Source organism: Mytilus galloprovincialis, chromosome 5 (assembly GCF_965363235.1).
Source record: "Mytilus galloprovincialis chromosome 5, xbMytGall1.hap1.1, whole genome shotgun sequence".
In the NCBI taxonomy this organism is placed as follows: Eukaryota; Metazoa; Mollusca; class Bivalvia; order Mytilida; family Mytilidae; genus Mytilus; species Mytilus galloprovincialis.
Window position 1 is genome coordinate 48,892,577 of NC_134842.1, and position 22,018 is coordinate 48,914,594.

The 22,018-nt window shown below is 31.4% G+C and overlaps 1 protein-coding gene across 3 annotated transcripts; it reads right to left on the reverse strand.

Annotated features, from left to right (window-relative positions):
• Positions 1–8,549: 8,549 nt before the first annotated feature.
• On the reverse strand, positions 8,550–22,016 carry LOC143075956 (transmembrane protein 134-like). 3 transcript variants are annotated; one of them, XM_076251556.1, is made up of 7 exons: positions 21,768–22,016; positions 19,860–19,915; positions 17,880–17,963; positions 15,744–15,820; positions 14,481–14,525; positions 13,836–13,889; positions 8,550–12,819 (listed from the first exon to the last, which is right to left on the reverse strand). In XM_076251556.1, the coding sequence occupies exons 1-7, from the start codon at positions 21,930–21,932 to the stop codon at positions 12,740–12,742; spliced, it is 561 nt and encodes a 186-aa protein (XP_076107671.1). In that variant the 5' UTR covers positions 21,933–22,016; the 3' UTR covers positions 8,550–12,739. The 3 variants fall into 3 exon arrangements, with proteins under 3 accessions (XP_076107671.1, XP_076107672.1, XP_076107673.1); XM_076251557.1 differs by lacking the exon at positions 17,880–17,963 and adding an exon at positions 18,577–18,597; XM_076251558.1 differs by lacking the exon at positions 17,880–17,963.
• Between the last annotated feature and the right edge of the window lie 2 nt (positions 22,017–22,018).

A 22,018-nucleotide genomic window follows, 5' to 3' on the forward strand; every position in this document is an offset into this window, starting at 1 on the left:
CTGGTGCATTCCTGTATATTTAATATAGCAGTATTGTTGAAAATTCCATCTGCATGTTATTTATTATAACTATCTTTCTAAATTAAGTAAACAAAGTTTCAATTAAATAAGATAACCTAATGCACTTACGCTCATTCATATGTATGTGTACATAAGTTTGAAGTTGACATCTTAAATAAGAAATACAAATTGGTGTTCAAAACAGTTTTGTTCTTGTAAATTTGTTTAATCTAATTAAGTTACACAGAAAATTTTACTAATTCAAAGTCACTTGTCAATATTGTGTCAAAATAGTCAGCAAACTGACATGTATCCATAAATCCATAAGTCTTGCGAAATCACTTCAAAATTGTCATAATAGCATTGTGTAATGATAGATTTGCAACCTCATACAAAATATCATTGAATTTGATCTATCACATGTAGTTCTTATCAAACTAACTTAATATAAATTGCTACTTCATTCAAAGTCACTGGACCATGACCAAGGGACAGGGCCTAAAAATAGTCACCAAACTTGTATTAACTGATAGCAGATGTGTCAAAGCAACATGAATGGCCTCGTCCCAAAAAGTTGAAAAATCTGCAATTTCAATATAAACACACATGTGGACACAAACATGATGGTAGCCTCGCATACCAAAATTCAGCTCAAAATCTGGAGGGTAATAGAGAAAAAATCTGTATAACTGTGATTTTCAATAATCTATCAAAGTCAAAAGCCCGTAATTTCAGCAAAAATCAGCAGAGCGGAACAAAACTTAAGCTTGACCTATAACTCATCATGGTTAACTCAGATACCAAAAATCAGCCCCATATCTGAAGGAGTTTAGAAAAAAAGTCTGTATAACTGTGATTTTCAACAATTTCTCAAAGCCCAAAGCCCGTAATTTGGCAAAATTTAGTGGAGCGGACCGAAACTTATACTTGATCTGTTACTTATCATAGTTAACTAACATACCAAACAGCAGCCCCATATCTGAAGGTGTTTAGAAAAAAGTCTGTATAACAGTGATTTTCAACAATTTCTCAAAGTCCAAAGCCCGTAGTTTCGGCAAATATTAGTGGAGCGGAACAAAACGTAAACTTGATCTGTAACTCATTATGGTTAACTCACATACCAAAAATCAGCCCCATATCTGAAGGCGTTTAGAAAAAAATGTCCGTATAACTGTGATTTTCAACAATTTCTCAAAGTCCAAAGCCTGTAATTTCGGCAAAAAAAAGTGGAGCGGAGCGAAACTTAAACTTGATCTGTAGCCCATCATAGTTAACTAACATACCAAAAATTAGCCCCATATCTGAAGGCGTTTAGAAAAACAGTCGGTATAACTGTGATTTTCAACAATTTCTCAAAGTCCAAAGCCTGTAATTTCGGCAAAAATTAGTGGAGCGGAACAAAACGTATAATGGTATGTTGCGGAATGACGGAATTACAGAAAGACAAAATTACAGACTTCGTTGCGGGGCCATAAAAATGGTGGGTAAAAACCACAATTGTTGAATTTGCCATTCATTTGTCATGCTTACAAAAAATGTCAATCCTGTGTCATGCTTACACCAGAGTGAGACCCACTTTTAATGGTTTGAGAAATTGGCAATGCCATCGGCACAATTTTTTTATTTCCCCATTTGCATTCTGATGACATGAATGCTATTATGACAAATTTGAAGTGACAAACTACAATGAGATACACTTGCATCATTTATTACATAAGTTGAATGACATTTTATTGATATTTTTAGAAATAATTCAGATAATAGAGAGAACATATTTTACACGCCTGTTTCTGTTTCTTGTCATGATTTATTAACTGTGAAAGGACATAGAATCTGCTATAATTAGGTAGTTTCGAGTCCTGTCAATACAAATGTTCCTGATTTAATCAATAACAAATGTTTCAATTTTTATTCTATAGAACTACAAATAAAGTATATCAGTACTCATTCCAACAAACAAAACACATATGGTTTAAATATTTTTAATGAATTTAATATTTCCATTGAAAACTTGTTTTTAGCTTCATCCTTCTCTTTTACAAGAATGTTTTTTGACATCATCATTGATCATTGTTGAGAACATGCATGCAAAACATTGAGAGTAAAAGTGTTTGCAAATTAGATAAATTTAGTTGTATGATAACACAGTTAAATAAATATTAACAGCAAAATAATGTTTTCTTCCCTTTCATGGTCATTTTTATTTTGGGCTTATTTACATTCTAAATTTAGAATGCTAGCTGGCTAATCAGATTTTTCTTTAAACTATATTGATCCTATTCATCTATATTTTATCTGAAAATAAAAAGCAGTTTGTGTGTCCCAATTATAGTTTTAAACTTGAGCAAACTCTTCCATTTAATACTGTACCTTCAAGATTCCCACCAAAAAAGGAAGTATTCTGACTTTTCATTGAAGACTTCCTGTTTGCTATATCTTATTACCACAAAAAACTTTTCAACAACAAAGTCCAACAAATATGATGACTGAAACTCATGACACTGAAAACATGGTCTTTATTCTTGTATCAAGTAATATTTTTACTTTTAGTATAATAAATTTCTTAAATATTAATTCAAAACCAATACTTTAAAGTAGGTTTATTCTAGTAAATGAGAACAAGGGACACGATCAAATTAAAAAAAAATCCTAAACTTCTAATATATATATTAAATGAAGAACTATATTTTTTTAATGAGAAAAACATCTTTTAATAGTTAATTTATATTTTGAACACTCTTATATTTAATGCGTTTCCCTCGGTTTTAGTTTGTTACCCCGATTTCGTTTTTTGTCCATGGATTTATGAGTTTTGAACAGCGGTATACTACTGTTGCCTTTATTTATCAATCAATTCTAAGATCTGGTGTTGTTGATTAATTTAGCTCTCAAAGTGTCTGTTATTCTATTAAAGTTTTAAAACAATAATATGAGGCACACATTACCTGTAAAAGGGGATGAAGTCTGTATAAATTATTAGAATTCAAACTTGACATTCAAACTTTGGAATCTGTTGAAAAGAAACCAAAATACTGAAACATTTTTGATGTTAGGGATTATAGTTGTCACATCATTTTCAATGTAAACAAAGGAACGCTATCATTAGGAATAAATGTTTGTTTTTCTTCAATTATATGTTCATTAGTGAGGGGGCAGGACCTTTTTTGGGACTACTGCAGTTTCAGAGGAGAAGCATTTGGTAAAAGTTTACAAACAAATACAAATCAATTGTTAAAATTGACTATGAAGGGCAGTAACTCCCTTAAAGGGTCAATTGAAAATTTTGGCTATATCCACTTATTTGTAGCTTGTACTTTGCTAAACATTATTGCTGTTTACACTTTATCTCTATCTATAACAATATTCAAGATAATAACCAAAACTCTAAAATTTTCTGAAAATTACCAATTCCGGGGCAGCAACCAAGCAACGGGTTGCCTGATTGGTCTGAAAATTTCAGGGCAGATAGACTTTGACCTATCAAACAAATTTATCCTGTCAGATTTGCTTTATATGCTTTGGTTTCTGAGATTTTAGCCAAAAACTGCATTTTACCCTATGTACTATTATTAGTCATGTCGGCCATCTTGGTTGGCAGACAGGGTCATCGAACACTTTTTTAAAACTAGATACCCTAATGATAATTGTGGACAAGTTTGGTTAAATTTGTCTCAGTAGTTTCAGAGGAGAAGATTTTTGTACAAGATAACAAAACTTCAAGAAAAATTGACAAAAAATGACTATAAAGGGCAATAACTCCTTAAGGGATCAACTGACCATTTTGGTCATGTTGACTTTTTTGTAGATCTTACTTTGCTGAACATTATTGCTATTTACAGTTTATCTCTATCTATAATTATATTCAAGATAATAACCAAAAACGGTGAAATTTCCTTAAAATGACCAATTTTGGGGCAGCAACCCAACAACAGGTTGTCCGATTCATCTGAAAATTTCAGGGCAGATAGATTCTGACCTGATAAACAATTTTATCCCTGTCAGATTTGCTCTAAATGCTTTGGTTTCAGAGATATGAGCCAAAATCTACATTTTACCCCTATGTTCTATTTTTAGCCGTGTTGGCCATCTTGGTTGGTTGGCCGGGTCACGCCACACATTTTTTAAACTAGATACCCCAATGATGATTTTGGTCAAGTTTGGTTAAATTTGGCCCAGTAGTTTCAGAGGAGAAGATTTTTGTAAAAGTTAACGACGACGGACGACGGACGACGGACGACGACGACGACGGACGCCGGACGCAAAGTGATGGGAAAAGCTCACTTGGCCCTTCGGGCCAGGTGAGCTAAAAAGGATAAAGTCTGTGTCAACATTGACCGAGTAGTATTTAACACTGAATATGAAAAGTTATGTTTTTCAAAAAATTTAAATAATCTATTACGTATGCATCTTTTTCAGATGGTCGAAAATAATTGGTTTTTCTTTGAATACACCAAATAACAAATTTTCTCCAAGAATATTGGTATTGCTTGATTGTAGAAGATCTCCAAGATGCAATGATGACATCTGCAGATGATTCCGAAAAATCCTCTATCAAGTAGCGATTTCCGGATACAATGCACACGGTTAAATTTAGTCTCTTCCTTAATGGATGGCATTCTCCTGTATGCGGCATCATAACTAAATCTTTGTGTTGAGGCAACTGGCAAAGAAATTAACATTAGTATTAGCAAAGAAAACCAACTTTGTGCAGGCCAAAATGGAATAATCAAAATAGCTTTCTCAATTTTGTCACTAATAATTTTCATTAAAATTTTCCCCAACAAAGTAAAAGGTAGGAAAAAATATGGTCTAAAATTAGACCATGAAATAGTAAAAGCATCAACGTAAGTAGCTTGTGGGTCAAATGACCACGATGCAAATCTAGGGATCTGAAAATTCAAACGTGAAGCAAACAAATCAACGTTTGGAACAAAGAAATGTTTACAAATTCTATCAAATATTTCTACTTTCAATTGCCACTCTGTGGAGTCTGTAAAATTTCTAGACATATGATCAGCATAAAAATTTTCTATTCCAGGAATATACTGAGCTGTGATAAAAATATCCCTTTCTGAACACCAAGCCCAAATCTCTGCAGCAAGCCTGTCAAGTGATAATGAGGTCATGCCTCCCATTTCATTAAATAAGCTACTGCAGTAGTATTGTCTGATCGTATACCAATATGGCAGGACTTTTTGTGACTAAAAAAGGCTCTTAAAGAGAAAAAATTAGCCAATAATTCTAAGAAGTTTTTATGAAAAGAGCGTTCTGACAAGCTCCATCTACCACCAGCAAATTGTCCTTTAAATTTAGCTCCCCAACCTTCTAATGAGGCATCTGTTTCAATCCAAAAGTTTATTTGTATGGGTCTTATCAGTTTTCCATTTTCAGATTTTAAATTGTTAACCCACCAAAAAATTTCAGTTCTTTACTCTTGTGTGATAAAAATTTCAGAGTCAAAATCACCATTACAACTATTTAGTGCTTCCACTTTATTTCTCTCCATGTTTCTGTAATGAAGTGGTCCCACAGATACTGCATTAAAAGCATGTACCACAAGACCAATAAATGATGCAAAGCATCTTACAGTAACACACTTCTGTTGAAGAATAATTTTCCCAAGGGAGATAATTTTATCTATTTTCTCATCTGTTAGAAAAATCTGAAATAACTCAGTATCAATAATGAGACCAAAGAAAACAATGCGTTTTGAAGGAATAAGGACCGACTTCTTATAATTAATTCTGAAACCAAGTTCATCAAGCTTCTGCACCATATTTTCTGTATTGACAATACAACTTTCTAAATTCTGATCCATAACAAGAGAATCATCAATGTAATAAATACATCTAATGCCATTTTTTCGAAAAAATACATAAACAGGTTTCAAAACCTTAGTAAAAACTCTTGGTGCAGAAGCCAATCCAAAACAAAGAACCTGAAATTCATATAAACGTCCTTTCCACATGAAACGCAAATATCTCTTAAAATCATTATTAATACTTATACTAAAATAAGCATCTGTGAGATCTATGGATGTTAGATAATCATGCCTTTGAATTACATCTAAAACAAAAGATAAATGTTCTTGCTTAAAATGATGATAAGCCACAAAATTGTTTAAATTTTTTAAATTGATAGCCGGCCTTGAAGACCCATCTTTCTTAGGAACTAAGAAAATATTGGAAATAAACTGGTTCTCCAATGATTCAACTTCTTTAATAGCTCCCTTAGCCAATAATTGTTGGACTTCTTCTGAAATTATTTCAATCTTAGGAACAGGGAAATGTATTTCATTCATAAAAGATGAACCTTGTGGCACAACATCAAATTCAATTTTATAACCATTTCTAACTGTATCTAATATCCATAGATCGCTTGTAATATTTTCCCATTCGGGATAATTAAGTTCCCTCACCTTAACTATTGTCGGTAATGGTTGTTCTGGTAGAACCCTCTCTGAGAGTTGTGACCTCTTTGAGACTCTCTGTTCCCTGTCGGGAAACCTCTGCCTCGTAGGGAGGGGAATTGCCGTCCGCCCTGTCGACCGACAGGGCCTCTGGAGTTTAAAGACTGATAATGGTCTCTACTGTAGTTGCTTGGAGTGCTATTAGTGTTAGACCTGTATCCTATACCAAGGAATCTAGGATTAGCTATTGGAATCTTAGTGTAATCACCAAGTTCCTTCATCTGCTTCGTGCAATCAGCACCAAAAAGTGATGAATCCACCGGAACATCAGAATTGCAAATAGGCTTGAACTTATCATTAAAATAAGGTCTAAGAGCTGAGCGTCTCCTCTGTGTCAGAGAAAGAAAACCATGGCCTAACAAACAAATAGAATCTGACAAAAGCTTTCTAGTATTGTCAACATCTAATGGCTCATTCTTACAGCACTGATTTGCCAACTAAACAATAGGGGTCAACCCCTTAACAAAATATCTTTGAGTTTCCTGCATTTTAGAATCCACAGTGTGGGCCTGTCTAGGCAATGCAGTCCAAATCTCCTTATTCACTCTAGGAACACAAAGGTTCTCACAATTTTCTGGTCGTAAGTATCTCTCCTCAATCAACTTAATACTATCATGATTTGATTTAACAGACATTGCAGCATTAACAGCCTTAAAAAGACCAGAAGATATTTTAGGCCCAGTCTTCTCTTCTGTATTTAATTGTGGTATTTCCCAAGCAAAATCATAATCATATTGTTCAACCTGTTCAACAACAGGTTGAGATTGTGGTACATTAACCTCACTAAGAGGAGCCCTAAAGGCATTAGAAAACCCTAATGCTGGGTCAAAAGATGTGTCAAAATAAACTGGGGCTGAACTATCACCAGCCCTAGCAGAGACTTCAGAAGGAGCTATATATACAGGATCCTCTAAGTAATCCAGATCAAAATCCTGAACAGATTCTTCATTTAAATTAGCCTCTAGAGGCAAAATCTGAGTGTTAGAGGATACAGCAGCAGGGTTCACAACCTCTGCTTGAATAGAAGCCTGAGAAACTGTCTCACACCTAGGGGTCCTTACAGGCTCTTTCCCACTTTTATTTATAAATCCTCTAAAAAGATGAGTCAAAGTGTCAATAGACTTGCCCATTGTAGATATACCCATCTTATCCCTTAACACTGATAACTCCTCTGGAGATAAATCCTCAACTCTAGATTTAGTACCTTTACTTGCAGCACTTGTAGCCTTAGCCTTCCTTTTAACTGATTTAGGTGCTTTGTCACTAGTAATGGCAGTGCCTTTTATAATTCTATTAGCTTTGTTCAAACTACCTCTAGTTTTCCTATTTAAATCATCATTATTAATTTCAGTAGCAACATACAGATGCTGAAAATCATAGCCATCGGCTTCATTATTTTCTATACCATTTTCTTCATCTTGCAAAAGCAAAACATCTTCATTATCTGACTCAGCTATTTTAATAAAATAAAGTGTACCTGTGCAGGTAAAACATGTGCTAATTGAGTAATTCTGAAGAGTACAAACGACAAAATACTTAAACATGCTTCAACAGTTAGGAAAATATTTAAAGTCAATGAACCATTACTGAGATACATATATAGCTAAATAACCTCCATGAAAATGAGATGTGCCAATGCTCATACAACTGCCTACCAAATTCGATTGACCTACCACTTGTCATTGCTTGTGGTTCACCATAAGCTAGACCTAATCACAAATTAATACATTGTTGATGACGACGCCGGAAACAGCATACCTATGTATCGCTTTTTGACTCCGTCAAGAGACAACAAATCATTGAAGGGCATTCAGACAATGTGAGATGTGAAAAGGGCAAAAATGGTAAACTATAATACTAATAATAGACAATAGGTGTACATGAATAATGTTTGGTCTTGCACTTTGTGAATAAAAAAAAAACATGGTCATCTGTGTCTATAAAAAACAATTACAAAAATACTGAAGGTGGAGAAAAATTCAAAAATGGAAAGTCCCTAATCAAATAATAAAACACATCAAACGAATGGACAACAACTGTCATATTCCTGACTTGGTACAGGCACTTTCAATATCAATAATGTATGTTCATAAATATTTTATTATAAGTAACATATGAAATAGCAAACAATAAACTTAATACATAAAAAAGTAAGGGTATTAATTGCAGGATGTACATTTAAATTATATACTGGATTTCATTATATCTATAACGTGTGTGTATAATGACAAATAAATATAGTGTCACTTTAATATTCTTGTAAAATTCTATAGGATAAGTATAGCATTAATAAGAACTCTCTTACAACAATCCTATAAAGAAATCCACATGCACGTTACTTAATAGTATGTAACTATCTATAATATTGTTCAAATATTTTCAGGAAATGATAATTTTGATTGTCATGTATATATCAAATCATCTGCAATATACCATATATACTGCAAACTAACGTAATTTGTGTGGATACTTTATTAATACATTGTACCCATCTTTCTAATTTCTATGATTTTTAGTTTCACATGTTTCACATTTTTTATCATGTCTTAAAATACCGTTTTCTAATTTCTATGATTTTTAGTTTCACATGTTTCACATTTTTTATCATGTCTTAAAATACTGTGGATTCAATTATTTTCGTGGGTATCAAATTTTCTTGAATTAAGGAAAACATTTCAGGGATATTTGATTTCGTGGGTATCAAATTTTCTTGAATTAAGGAAAACATTTCAGGGATATTTGATTTCCTGGTTTTGCCAATTTCTGTGTACAGAACCTATGGAAAATGTGAAATTCGTTGATCATTTGAACTTGTGGTTCACCGGTACGCACGAAATCCAACAAATAATAATGAATCCACAGTATTTAGAGTTACAAGTTTAACATGTATAGGTCTACTTGTGAAAGTTGTTCGATGAATAGTTCACAAACAAAATCTAGTTTGTTAAAAGCGTGTAAGCTTGCCATTCCTATCTACTTATTATATGATAACATATTATATCTAATAATATATTTAATGTTCATAAATTAAAATCATACACCAATTCTATAGGGAAAAACACTTTTGTAATGATAACAAGTTCTTTCACAAATTAAAAAAAAAAACTATACAGGAAAAATTTCATGTTTGTCTAATTTAGCAATTTTCCAGGTGGACATTTAACTGCGAAATTAACCATACACACACATTTTGCTAATAATTTAAATAAATTTTAAAAGGCCATTAAAGGCAAGTTAAAAACAAAGCTAAGATTTAACTGTCTAATCAAAGGCCCTATCTAAAAACAAAACATGACACTAAAATAACCAGTTATAAGGTATAACCCTGACTTATCACTATAAGACTAATTAACAGCGAAATTGGTAATTCTAGGAAGTGTCTTGTCCACTCAATCTCTTGAGGGTAACCTGTTTATGTACTAGTGAATATCATATTACATACATATAAAAGAGAATTCTTCATTTCTGTTAACAGTTTACAATTTAATGAACAAACAAACAAACAAACAAACAAACAAACAAATAAATAAAAGAATGAATGAACAAATAAACAAATGAATGAATGAATGAGTAAATGAAATACACACAACCACCATACATCTCTAAACTCCCACCATCAATCAGATAGCTTGTTACAGAAGTATTTAACCATTCATTGGTAGAATTTTCTTTCATTAAAATGGAAGTTTATATGACAAGAAAAATATGTATCATAAATAATGGACAAATAAATCCTGATAAAAATCGATTATCAACTGTGAAACCAAAAAAAAGCTGCTTTAGATATAAATATTGTTTCCATTGCACATTTTGTGTAATTTAGTATCTGAATGTAATACATGACAAAAATGTATATCACAGCATGCCTTTATACTTAATTCCGGCTTCTCTGGTTTCTGATACATAGAACTATGGGTTTGGGAATGTTTTACAAGACTCCTTTTTTCAAAGTAATGGACAATAGGATTAACTGTAAATTCATAAACGATCATGACTATGGCACACATTTATAACTGGGATTTTTGAAGAATTGACTAATATCATGTAATATGCAAAATTAGTTATTGCGATTTCAATAAAATCTTCATACAGACATATGCATCAAGTTCAGAATGTAAGTTTTTATATTATTGTGATACTCTATACAGGGGAAGATCCAGGCATTTTCAAAAGTGAGGGTTCCCAATCAAAGATAAAGAGAAAAGGTGGGGTCCAACCATATGTCCCTATTCAAATGCAATGACCTGCAAAAAAAGGGCGGTTCAAACTCCCTGGAACACTCCTCTGCTCTCAATCACATTATATGCATAAATAAAAACTCCCAATAAATTCAGAATTTACAGGAGGTGTTTGACTGATTAAAAATAGGCACATATATATTAAATAATTGATGAAGTACTGACCTAAAATTAAGTCATTCTAATCAACAGTATTTGAGAAAGGTGTGACAATTTTTTTTAAAGTTTAATTAATTTCAAAGTATTGGCAAACAAGGGATAGACAGATTAAAAAGTGCCTTATGTAACAGTGACTGTTAAACTGCAACAAATTATTTTAAGAAGTTTCTGGAAAAAAGTGCAAGCATCATAAATATTTGTTTTATGAAAGGACAGACAAACTTGTCAAACAGTCAAGGTAATTACAATATAGCCCTCAGGTAAATGATACTATATAATATATGTACAATTTTGTTCAAAACAGTTTCGCAGTATGAGAAATACACAATGAACTTTCATGTCGCAACTTTATATAAAAAGAAGCATTAATCCAAATAAACTGCTGAACTTTGTACAATGAAGTGAATACCCTAAACAAACATGAAACATCATACAAATGATCTGTATGTGCATTAAATCTCTGTTTTAAAGGTTATAATAATACTTATGTCAACAAATGGTGATAAGCATACCCTGTTTTTTAATATATTCAAGTTTCAGATTTATCAACTAATTCAAAATTGTAAAATAACAAAAAATAAAAAAGTTAATATAAAATAAACAAAAATTGATATAAATAACCATAGCTTCAATGTATTTAGCTTTATTCCTCTGGCAAAAAATGCCGTTGCTGCTGAATGTTTCGGTAATAAACTGTTAACACAGAGATATGTCTCACCTTTTTTTTAATAGAAAACAGGAAATGTGGAAAATTAAAATATCAATACATGTTCTTTAACATTCAATTTCAAGTTATGCAAAATATTTAAAATCAATGAACCATAACTGAAGGTAAAGGGCCAATCAATCTCCATTGAAATGAGATGTGTCAATGCTAATACAACTGCATACCAAATATCATTGACCTAAATTTATTACAAACTAATACATTGTTAATGCTTCTGCCTGATAAAGTATACCTGTGTCTCACATTTTGAATCTGTATAGGCGATACAAAAACTGCAAAATCATCAAATATATGCATAGTGTAAAAAGTAAAACATACAATTAACTACTTCACACATGAACCTTTTTACAACTTGTCAGATCTGAGCGTATTTTTATAGTATATTGGACACATCTATTGTTTTATTGTTCCAGAAAATACTTCATACCCTGAAAAGGCAAGTTTTTGTTATTTTATGTGATAGGTGGTTGTATAAATTTGTAATACAAAAATCCAAAGGGAGTGTTGTTCTAAATTATTTTTATTTCTTTGGTTGGTGGTGATAAAAAAGTGCTGGCTCTGGGGGACGGTTGGGTAGGGGGATAGTATTTTCTGGAACAGTCCTTATTAAAAAATTATACACTCATATTACAAATACTACAAAGCAGATTAAAGATTTCCCATAGATTACAGAGGTAGTGACTATATTCATATCTAATTAATTACCATGGTGATACATGTTTTTCAGAAACATTATTTGAGTAACTATATATAAATTCAGACATTACTGCATGCATTTATTATTGCGATTTTGTCATCTAAGACTAAAATACAATTTTAAGTTTTGCGATATTGAGAAAAATCCTGTTTAATTTATTTAAAAAAAAATCAAAATGCATGTTTAAATTATTGAGATTATAACCCTGACGCATTTTTCGCAATATAAAAACAATGCAATAATTTCTGAATTTACAGTTCATGAACATCATGAATGAGTGAGATTTCATACATGTATCAGTCTGATTATACCAGAAATAACCGTCTAGTAAATACTGCACTGTTCGTTCCAACTAAATATTATAGATATTCCGTATATTTTGGTTTATCAAGTTTGCCAATCTTTTGATTCCATTCGTTGAGAATAAACTACACAGACTTTGACTGGTATCAGCTAAACACAGATATGTTGTGGAATGAATAACCATTTCTACCCGTAGCTGCCATATATATGTACGCCACATGGTACACTGAAATACACAAAAAACAACATTATATACTATGGGTTCCTTATTATTACATGGATACCAATTTTTGTGGATTTAATGGGTATAGGTGAACCAAGAAATTAAATGTTCAACAAATGAAAATTTTTCTATAGACTTGTATGGAGACTTCAGAAAAACAACAAATATAGTTATCCATGTAAGCTTTCTTTAATCCACAAAAAATGGTACCCACTTGAAACTAAAATAGCCAAGACAACATTGTAAATAGTCAACCTTTAGTTGTTAACTTCCATGGTCTCTTGTTGAGTGTTTGTCTCATTGGAAATTATACTACAACTTCTTATTTTTTATATCAATAGATATACTTCAGATATCAACCTGTAATATTCCAATACCAAATCCCCTATGCATATGCTAAATAGTCTATTTTTCAGTTTGAGAAACATCTGACATATCTCCAAGTTTTGTTGTATTACTACCAAAGAAAGGTTGTCATATTTTTTAAAATCCAACCATTTTACAGTTTTTAAATGCATGATATAGTTAATACAGCAACAATCATTGAAAGATTTCTGCAGTTAACCCTTCTACTGATGCAACAGAATTTGATCTCTACAGCTCATACAAATGTGTTTATTCTAGAAAAGAATGTGACAGGAAAGGTTATAAAAAACTTGCATTTAAAGTTTGAATGCACTTTTTCTGTGCTGATTTATTGAAATCTCAATAATTAATCTGACAATTTTATTCATTGTTTAAAAATTCCAATAATAAATGCACAAATGAGGGGGTCTCATTGGGGGTTCCGATCCCGCTTACTGTTTTGTTAGATTCCTGTATCCCGCTTACAATATGTACGTAAGCAATTCTCATATTTTTGTCATTTTCGGGTCCCACAAGACCTCATTTCCCGTTTTCCCGCCACAATAATTTGATTTTCACGTGTCAAGCTTACAAAAAATCAGAAATCCCGCGTCACGCTTAGACCCCAATGAGACCCACAAATGAATTTTTGACTTAACAGTACATTTACTTACAGCCTGGTATGAGAAACAGTGATCCTCCAATAAAGAACACTAAACTATGCCATCCTGAAGTAATAATCCCATATATAAAAAATATTTAAGGTTGTACATAACACTACAGGGAGATAACTCACTAAAAATCAGCTCAACAATTTTATCCATTTTTTATACATTGTATATTCATCAAAGGTGTCCGTGGCTATTCTGTAGTTTACATGTTGTAATCAATAATGTACTATTGTAATTTTTATTCATGTATTTCTCTGTCCTGAGTTTTCATTTATTTGTACTGTATTCCTGTCACATAATGTTTCATTTAGTGTTTTTTTTTAACATTGCCATATAAGGAGGTTTGGCTAGCCATAAAACCAGGTTTAACCCATCTTTTTTTCTATATATGTCCCGTACAAAGTCAGACATATGGCAGTTGTTATCAAATAGTAGGTTTCTATCTATATTTGTGTTTTTTTATACAGTTCAGTGTTTCTGTTGTTCCGTTGTTTTACTCTTAGACTATAGTTGTTGTGTTTCCCTTGATAACTTTGGGACCCACATTTATTTTTATTTAATCGATGTATGACTTTTGAACAGCAGTATACTAACTACTGTTGCTTTTATTTATAGAACAATTATAACTACTAAATATTAATATCTTACCTCTAAATGGTGAGATCATTATTGCAACACCGGTAATTACTAATACTGAAAAAAAAATCATTTTAAACTTTAATCATATTACTAAAATAACCCTGTCTTATTTTTTGCAAAAATAAAAATATCTCAATAATTTCTGAATTTTAAAAAGTAACTCAATCCATGAGAAAATCAATGCACTGATAGCATCATATTACTACGATGCTAAAATTAAAGGGGGTGGGGAGAACACTGAATGATTCTTAGATCATCAGAAATACCAATCTTATAATACTTACACATGTTACAGTAAGCGTGGTAAGACAATATTAAATGTACTGTAAATTCAGAAATTATTGCGTGCATTTATTCTTGTGATTTTGTTTTTTTAGACTTAAATGCGATTTACACATTTTTGTAATATTGAGAAAAATTGTGTTTAATTAATTCATATAATAAATTTCAAAATGCAAGTGCAAATTATTGCGATTATGATCCTGTCGAATTTATTGCAATAATAAAAACATCACAATAATTTCTGAATTAATAGTAGTCCTTATGCAATGTTTTATGTAAGTGTTCCATATATCAATGTCAGTATATTTGGACTTGTATGCAATTACGAATAATTTCAAATAAAATTCCAACTGAATCATCTTGCTTAGTCCTGCAATTAAAATATTAACAACATTACCAACACACAATCTTTTTAGGTCTAACATTTAACACCAATTGGTATAAAACTAACTTTAAGCCTCATAAAAAAATGGCTTTGGGTGTATTTTGGTTCTTGTTCAATAATATATGTTAACAGAATACACAAATCTTGAGTTGTTCTTTAGGAATGGGTTAATTCGTTACACAGGTCATAAACAATGTCCGCTAACCATCAGTTCTTTTTAATTTTTAGCCATGGCGTTGTCAGTTTATTTTCGATTTATGAGTTTGACTGTCTCTCTGGTATCTTTTGTCCCTCTTTAACTGTGATGTAATATCATAAGCATTGTGACATAGGAAATTTACAGTAAAGTGCATAAATTCAAAAGTATGACTATGAGGATTAATTATTATTGGATGGATACTAATTTTCCTAGTTTTCGTGAGTAAAGGTAAACATAAATTTAAATGTTCAACGCAATACAAATTTCTATCAGGTTGTGTTACTGTAACAGACTTTGGCAGAACCATGAAATTGTATATTCATGCATGAAAAGGAAGTGTTTCTGCAATCAACTTAAAAATTGGTACCCACAAAAAATAAATGAAGCAATAATAGTCTTTACTTACATAAGCCTATCAAAGTTAAAACAAAAGCCCCGATCACAACTCGACAGTTTTCACGAACCTTTGGATGCTGCCACCACCTAAAATACAATAAAATCAAAAAATTAAAAAAAAGAAGTTCATAACAGATATGTACTTACAGTTCTTCTATTAAAGCATGCAAAACAAACAGTTGAATTACTTGCTTGCTTTATTTGTTTGGATGTTTGTAAACAACAGGTATGTAGTCTATTTCAATCTGTTTACTATTTACAGGAATATGATTGGACAATAAACATTAATTCATTTCATGTCAATTCTTATTGTCCAATCAAATCCCAGTATATATAAAAACAGACTGAAACTCTGCCTACCTATTGTTTGCAAACAACCAGGTAAACATAGCAAGCAAGTTGATCAATGTTTTGTTTTGCATGCTTTTATAGAAGACCTGTAAAAACAAAATCTATTTCAATACATTTCAGTTATATATAGCTATTTGATCTTCACTAACATGATTAAAATATCACTGATTTGGATTGTTTTCTTTTCAAGATAGTTTTGACATTTCTAATTTTAAAAGCATTGTTATCCACCAACAATAATCATACAATAATTCTCATCATAGATATTGAATAATTAATTACTTTTCTGTTATATTTGGAAAGAATTTAATGTGATTCGTCAAAAAAAGTTTAAGAAAAAAATATCTGAGTAATGAAAATGTACACTTTATTGTCATGCACCAAAAATGACTGTTAAAGTCAGAGTCGGCAAAATTGTTTATTCTTAATAGTCAGAAAATACCCAAATTACTACCCTATGATACTGATCAACCAGACATTCACAGAATAATTTAACATATAAATGAGAATCTGGAGGGGGGTCCTTCTTTTCCTTCATTCTTTGAATCATTTTCCTCTATTTTTTCTTTGATCATTTCTATCCTTTATATTCTAAATCTTTCTATCAGAACCACATATCCTTCTTCTCATTTTAATTTTTTTAATTTAATTTTTTTTTGTGTTTTTTTTTTATCCTTCATACATGTTTGTCATATGCATTTATTCTGCATATTTTGCCGATTAATTTATATTCTGTAAAAAGTATCCAGACCCTCATAATTTATATATATACATGTCGTAGTATAAAAAATTTCATATTTGCAACTGTCACCAAATCAATTTAAATGACTAAACTGAATATAGAATTTAAAACATGAACAAATTTAAATGTGTTAATGATTCAGAAATAATACAAAAAAATCAATTTTATCATGTTTATGTTAAAAATCTATTTTGTGTTAGTTTTTTTTTTCTTTCTATTTCACATTTTTCATAAGATGTCTAGTTTTAAAGTTAAAGAAACAGCAAAATTTGCCCAGCAAACCAATCTCTTCCCCAAAATTGGTGTTAAAAAGATTGAAGAATCAAGGAATTCATTGAGGTTCTGTCCTTCTACACTTTAATGATATTTAACACTGCTTCTTATTATTACTTTGAATCTGGCATATGATTGCATTGTGACTTTAGGTTAAGGATAAATTGATAAAATTTTAATCAAAAGATAATTTTAAATCAAATTCTGTGGTAAAAAAATGAGACGATCTGTAGCATCAATATTCATCAAAATGAATAAGTAATAATTACAAAAGAGGGATAACTCATAATATAAAAGATATAAAGAGTTAAATTTTCGTTTTACGAAATGAATTTTTGAAAAACAGTAATAGTAACATGTACTTATCATGCTAATAACAACTAACCAAATAATAAAATATAAACTGCTGTAAAGGAAGAAGCTGAATTCTAATAAATTCTGTGGTAAAACTACTGGAAATTTCATATGAGAAAATATTGAGTGTATTTATAATTCCTGCAAATATTGGTCAAAATTATAAATTTGAGATTATAAACTAAATTTACTAGATTACAAAATAAAATGTCTTCAAAAATAATTCATTACCATTTAAATAACTGAAATTAAGTTTTTTTTTTAATCTTCAAACTGAAATTAGCATACAATCAATACACTCTAATTATCATTTACAAAATGTACCTGAATATAAACCAGTAATTTTACACTACATGCAGTATGTAAGAACAAAGCAAAAGTAATATATGGGCTTGATATAATGTACAAAGCTGGGAACGACCTTACCTATAGTTCCATGACCTTGAGGATATGACACTAACATTCTCGTCAGTTCTGCTTACAGACAGGTTAGAAACTGCAGATTTCCTACTGCAAAATCACCAGTGTTGAAACAAAATTAGGGAGAATAGAAGAAAGTTAAGGTGTGAAAAGGTGGAAGGCCAAAGCAAGATTGTCTGAAATGTGGTCACCAAATCTTTAAAAGCTTGCTTGAATACAGGTAAATATGCATGACTGACCAGAATGAGAAATGGAAAATAAGCTTTATGCTTAATTTTCAAATATCATTATTCTGTGCCAAAAATTCCATCAGACAATTCATTGATGACTAATTTGCCAAAGTAGAAATCAGAAGACTCTTGTTAACCAGATGTTAGCACATTTTAAAGAGCCAGACAAGCTTAAGCTTGACCCAAATTTAACTTGCCAATTAGCCCAGCCTTTTTTTCTCATTATATTAAGGGCATGTAAATTTCATTGTGAGCATGTAAAATTAAAAAGAAGCTTACAAGTCTGCTTGCCCTCTTTTAAAAACATTGGTCTTACAATTTCTACCTCACTCAAACTTTTCCTTTTCTAACATATCTGACAGTCATACAAATTTGGAAGGGCTGCATGGTAAGGGTTGCAGATTAGGGCTGCTTAGAATTATAAAACTTCAGTTGTATAAATAAACCCGTCAGAAAATTAACAAATTTCTTACCAAATACTTTTTACAACTTTCCTTCAAAAATAATTAAAAAGGGTAATCATGTCATTAAAACGCGAAATAAAATAATTGCAAAACAAGAATGTGTCCTAAGTACACAGATGTCCCACTCGCAGTATCATTTTCTTTGTTCAATGGACCGTGAAATTTGGGTGAAAACTCTATTTTGGCATTAAAATTAGAAAGATCATATCATAGGGAACATATGTACTAAGTTTCAAGTTGATTAGACTTCAACTTCATCAAAAACTACCTTGACCAAAAACTTAAACTTGAAGCGGGACAAACGAACGAACAGACAGACGAAACGAACGGACCTAGGTGAGGTTAGGTAAAAATTCATAAATTAAGAAATTAAAATTGAAACTATAAGCTGGTAGAGCATCAATTAAGGATAAAGATAAGCTAAAAATATTGATAGGTCATGGACCTCCTTTTCGAGATATTCGAGATTTAAAATATGGCGGGAAAAGGCTGACTCGGACTTTTACCTTACATGTATATTTGCATTGGTATTATTTGGGTCTCAAAACAGAAGAAAGAAAATCAAGAATCCTATAAAATTTTGGTAAATGACCTTTCATGAGCTATTAAGTCTTATATCAAAAAATAAATGAGTGTTATGGGGCAAAATATTTTACATTGTATTGAATGGAAAAACACCAAGGAGTCCGAACATTTGACACAAATTCCAAAATCTCACCTAAGTACATCCTTAAGTCATAGTTATAGACATGATAGAGGTGCACTTGAAAAAGTACAATAAAAGAGTGATTTTTGATAGAAAAAAGAAACCTTTTATCTTTTATAAGTATCAAGAAAATAATAATATTGAAATATAAAAGGTATACATTTAAACTTTCTACACAACCATGACTACTTACTACAAATGTACATGATTTGACAAACAATCTTTACTATAAGCTTGATTTATGACATTGTAAGGAATGTAAGGTATTAATACATTGTAGAATATATGTAAATTATATTGAAAAGCAACGTGTGTCAAGAAATTTTTGTAAAAAGTAGCCATAGAGTTAATTTTGAAAAATACTAACTTAAAATAAGAAAAGTTTCAGCTCAATGATAGTTACATGTATATATACCACTTACAGTTAGAGTTACCAAAACAAATGGTATGTTAATTTTGTCTTGTAGCTTACATTTTGTACTTTTCCATACATCATGTACATTAATGTGAACATGGTGAATGAAAAATGTTTTTTTATAGAGATGAAAATATATATCTTTACACATGTATAATTTGGCTTTAATACCTTGATTTAGATCCAGAACTTGATATGAGAGATTGTGTTTGTGCATCATCATCATACTGAAAAAGAAAGTGTAATTGTCATTACAACACAAACATGACAAAAAGCCCATTAACAATGAAAATCAATACCTGGTATTAAAACAATTGAATCGATTAAAATACGGAATCTCACTGTGTCCACCTTACTTAGGATCTGATAATGCTAATTATATAAGTTTCTATTTTTTGTTTTAAAATCGTTTTAGGATTCTCTAGATCTTGTGTCATATAAATGATAGACACCTTAAAAAATATGTACATTTAGGCAGGAATTTCATTTACTAAATCCTGTAATCATTACCAGTTGTACATTTATGTATTATTGTCATTTTTTCATTTTCTTTTGTTTCATATTTTGATGTCGGACTCAGATTTCTCTTTAACTGAGTTTTACTGTGCGTTTTGTTGTGCATTTGTTTTTTCCAACATTGGCTAGAGATATAGGGGGAGGGTTGAGATCTCAAAAAACATGTTTAACCAGCCGCAATTTTGCACCTTTACCAAGTCAGGAGCTTCTGGCCTTTGGTAGTCTTGTATGATTTTTAATTTTTAGTTTCTTGTATATAAATAGGAGAATAGCATGACGTCCATTATCACTGAACTAGAATACATATTTGTTTAGGGGCCAGCTGAAGGATGCCTCTGGGTGCGGGAGTTCCTCCTGCATTGAAGACCCATTAGTGGCCTTCCGCTGTTGTCTGCTCTATGGTCGGGTTGTTCTCTTTAGACACATTCCCCATTTCCATTCTCAATTTTATGCAGTATAATTTTATGTTTTGAGTTAGATATTATATCAGAGTTGTCATAGTTGTTCTATTGTATTTTTTTAACATATTATTTTGTGGTTAAACCAAAGTCTGAACAATTGATGTCTTGAAGGGTTATTCTATTTTAGTTGACATGCTTGACGTCCTAGTATAAGTATGCCTAGAAAAATTAACAGAAAAAAATTGATAAACGTTTCATGTCATAACTATTTCATTTTGTATTTGGACTATGCATACATGTATATATACTCATAAAATCATGCTCCTGCTGCACCTAAGGATGATTAGTCAGCCAGGACAGGGATGGAAAAAATAGATATTTTTTTGCTATTAGGATGGTCAGCAAATTGTAAAAAGAAAAAAAAGACATCATGATGCATGACTGCATCTAAATTCATGATTGCAAAAGAGACATTGAAAGTTGCCATAATATAACAGGTCACGAAGATCACTGCAATTCACAAATTTTAACACTTTCTGGCAACAAATCAATGAATTAACTACATGTTCCATGAGGGTTACTAAGGAATGTCCTTAGCCATCAAACAGTCATTTTCAGCTATCATTTAAAGCGACAAATAGATAAAAATTTTACCATCATTCGTCAAAATATCCTTATAGTGATTTGTCAGGAGTCCAATAATAATGGTTAAAGTTGTTGGAAACAAGAATGTGTCCTCAGTACACGAATGCCCCACTCGCACTATCATTTTCTATGTTCATTGGACTGTGAAATTGGAGTAATATCTCTAATTTGGCATTAAAATTAGAAAGTTCATATCATAGGGAACATGTGTACCAAATTTGAAGTCAATTGGACTTCAACTTCATCAAAAACTACCTTGACCAAAAACTTTAACCTGAAGCGGGACAGACGGACAAACGGACGGACGGACAGACGGATGGACATACAGACCAGATAACATAATGCCCCTCTACTATCGTAGGTAGGGCATAAAAATGAACTTGAATTCGAAGTAAAAGTAAGAGCAACAAAAGTTACTGTAAATCTGTTAATGTCATTTCACTTTTGGCGAGAACTTTTACTGCTATTTGTCATGAAAGTACCCCCATTACGACACTTTTCATGTGAACATACTGACCAGGATGTCAGTGCTAGATTGAGAGTCTTCAACATTGACAACATTGCTGCCAGATTTCCTTTTGAATTTAAACGGATTCTCTGATGATGTAGAACCATATACTCTTATCTTATCGTCATCATCTGATAGATTTATATCGGTAACGTCTACTTCAGATGTTGTCATTCTTATTTCATTGGTCTCCTAGTTTAGCCCATTTTTTGAAACGCAATTTTCTACCAGTTCAAGAAGTTTACACCCAAAAATATTCC

Coding starts and splice junctions, on each gene's coding strand:
- LOC143075956 (XM_076251556.1), bottom strand. CDS start 21,932: ATGACAACATCTGAAGTAGACGTTACCGATATAAATCTATCAGATGAT. Junction 19,916..21,767: donor AATCTAGCACTGACATCCTG/GTCAGTATGTTC, acceptor TTTCTTTTTCAG/TATGATGATGATGCACAAAC. Junction 15,821..17,879: donor TCAAGGTCATGGAACTATAG/GTAAGGTCGTTC, acceptor ATTGTATTTTAG/GTGGTGGCAGCATCCAAAGG.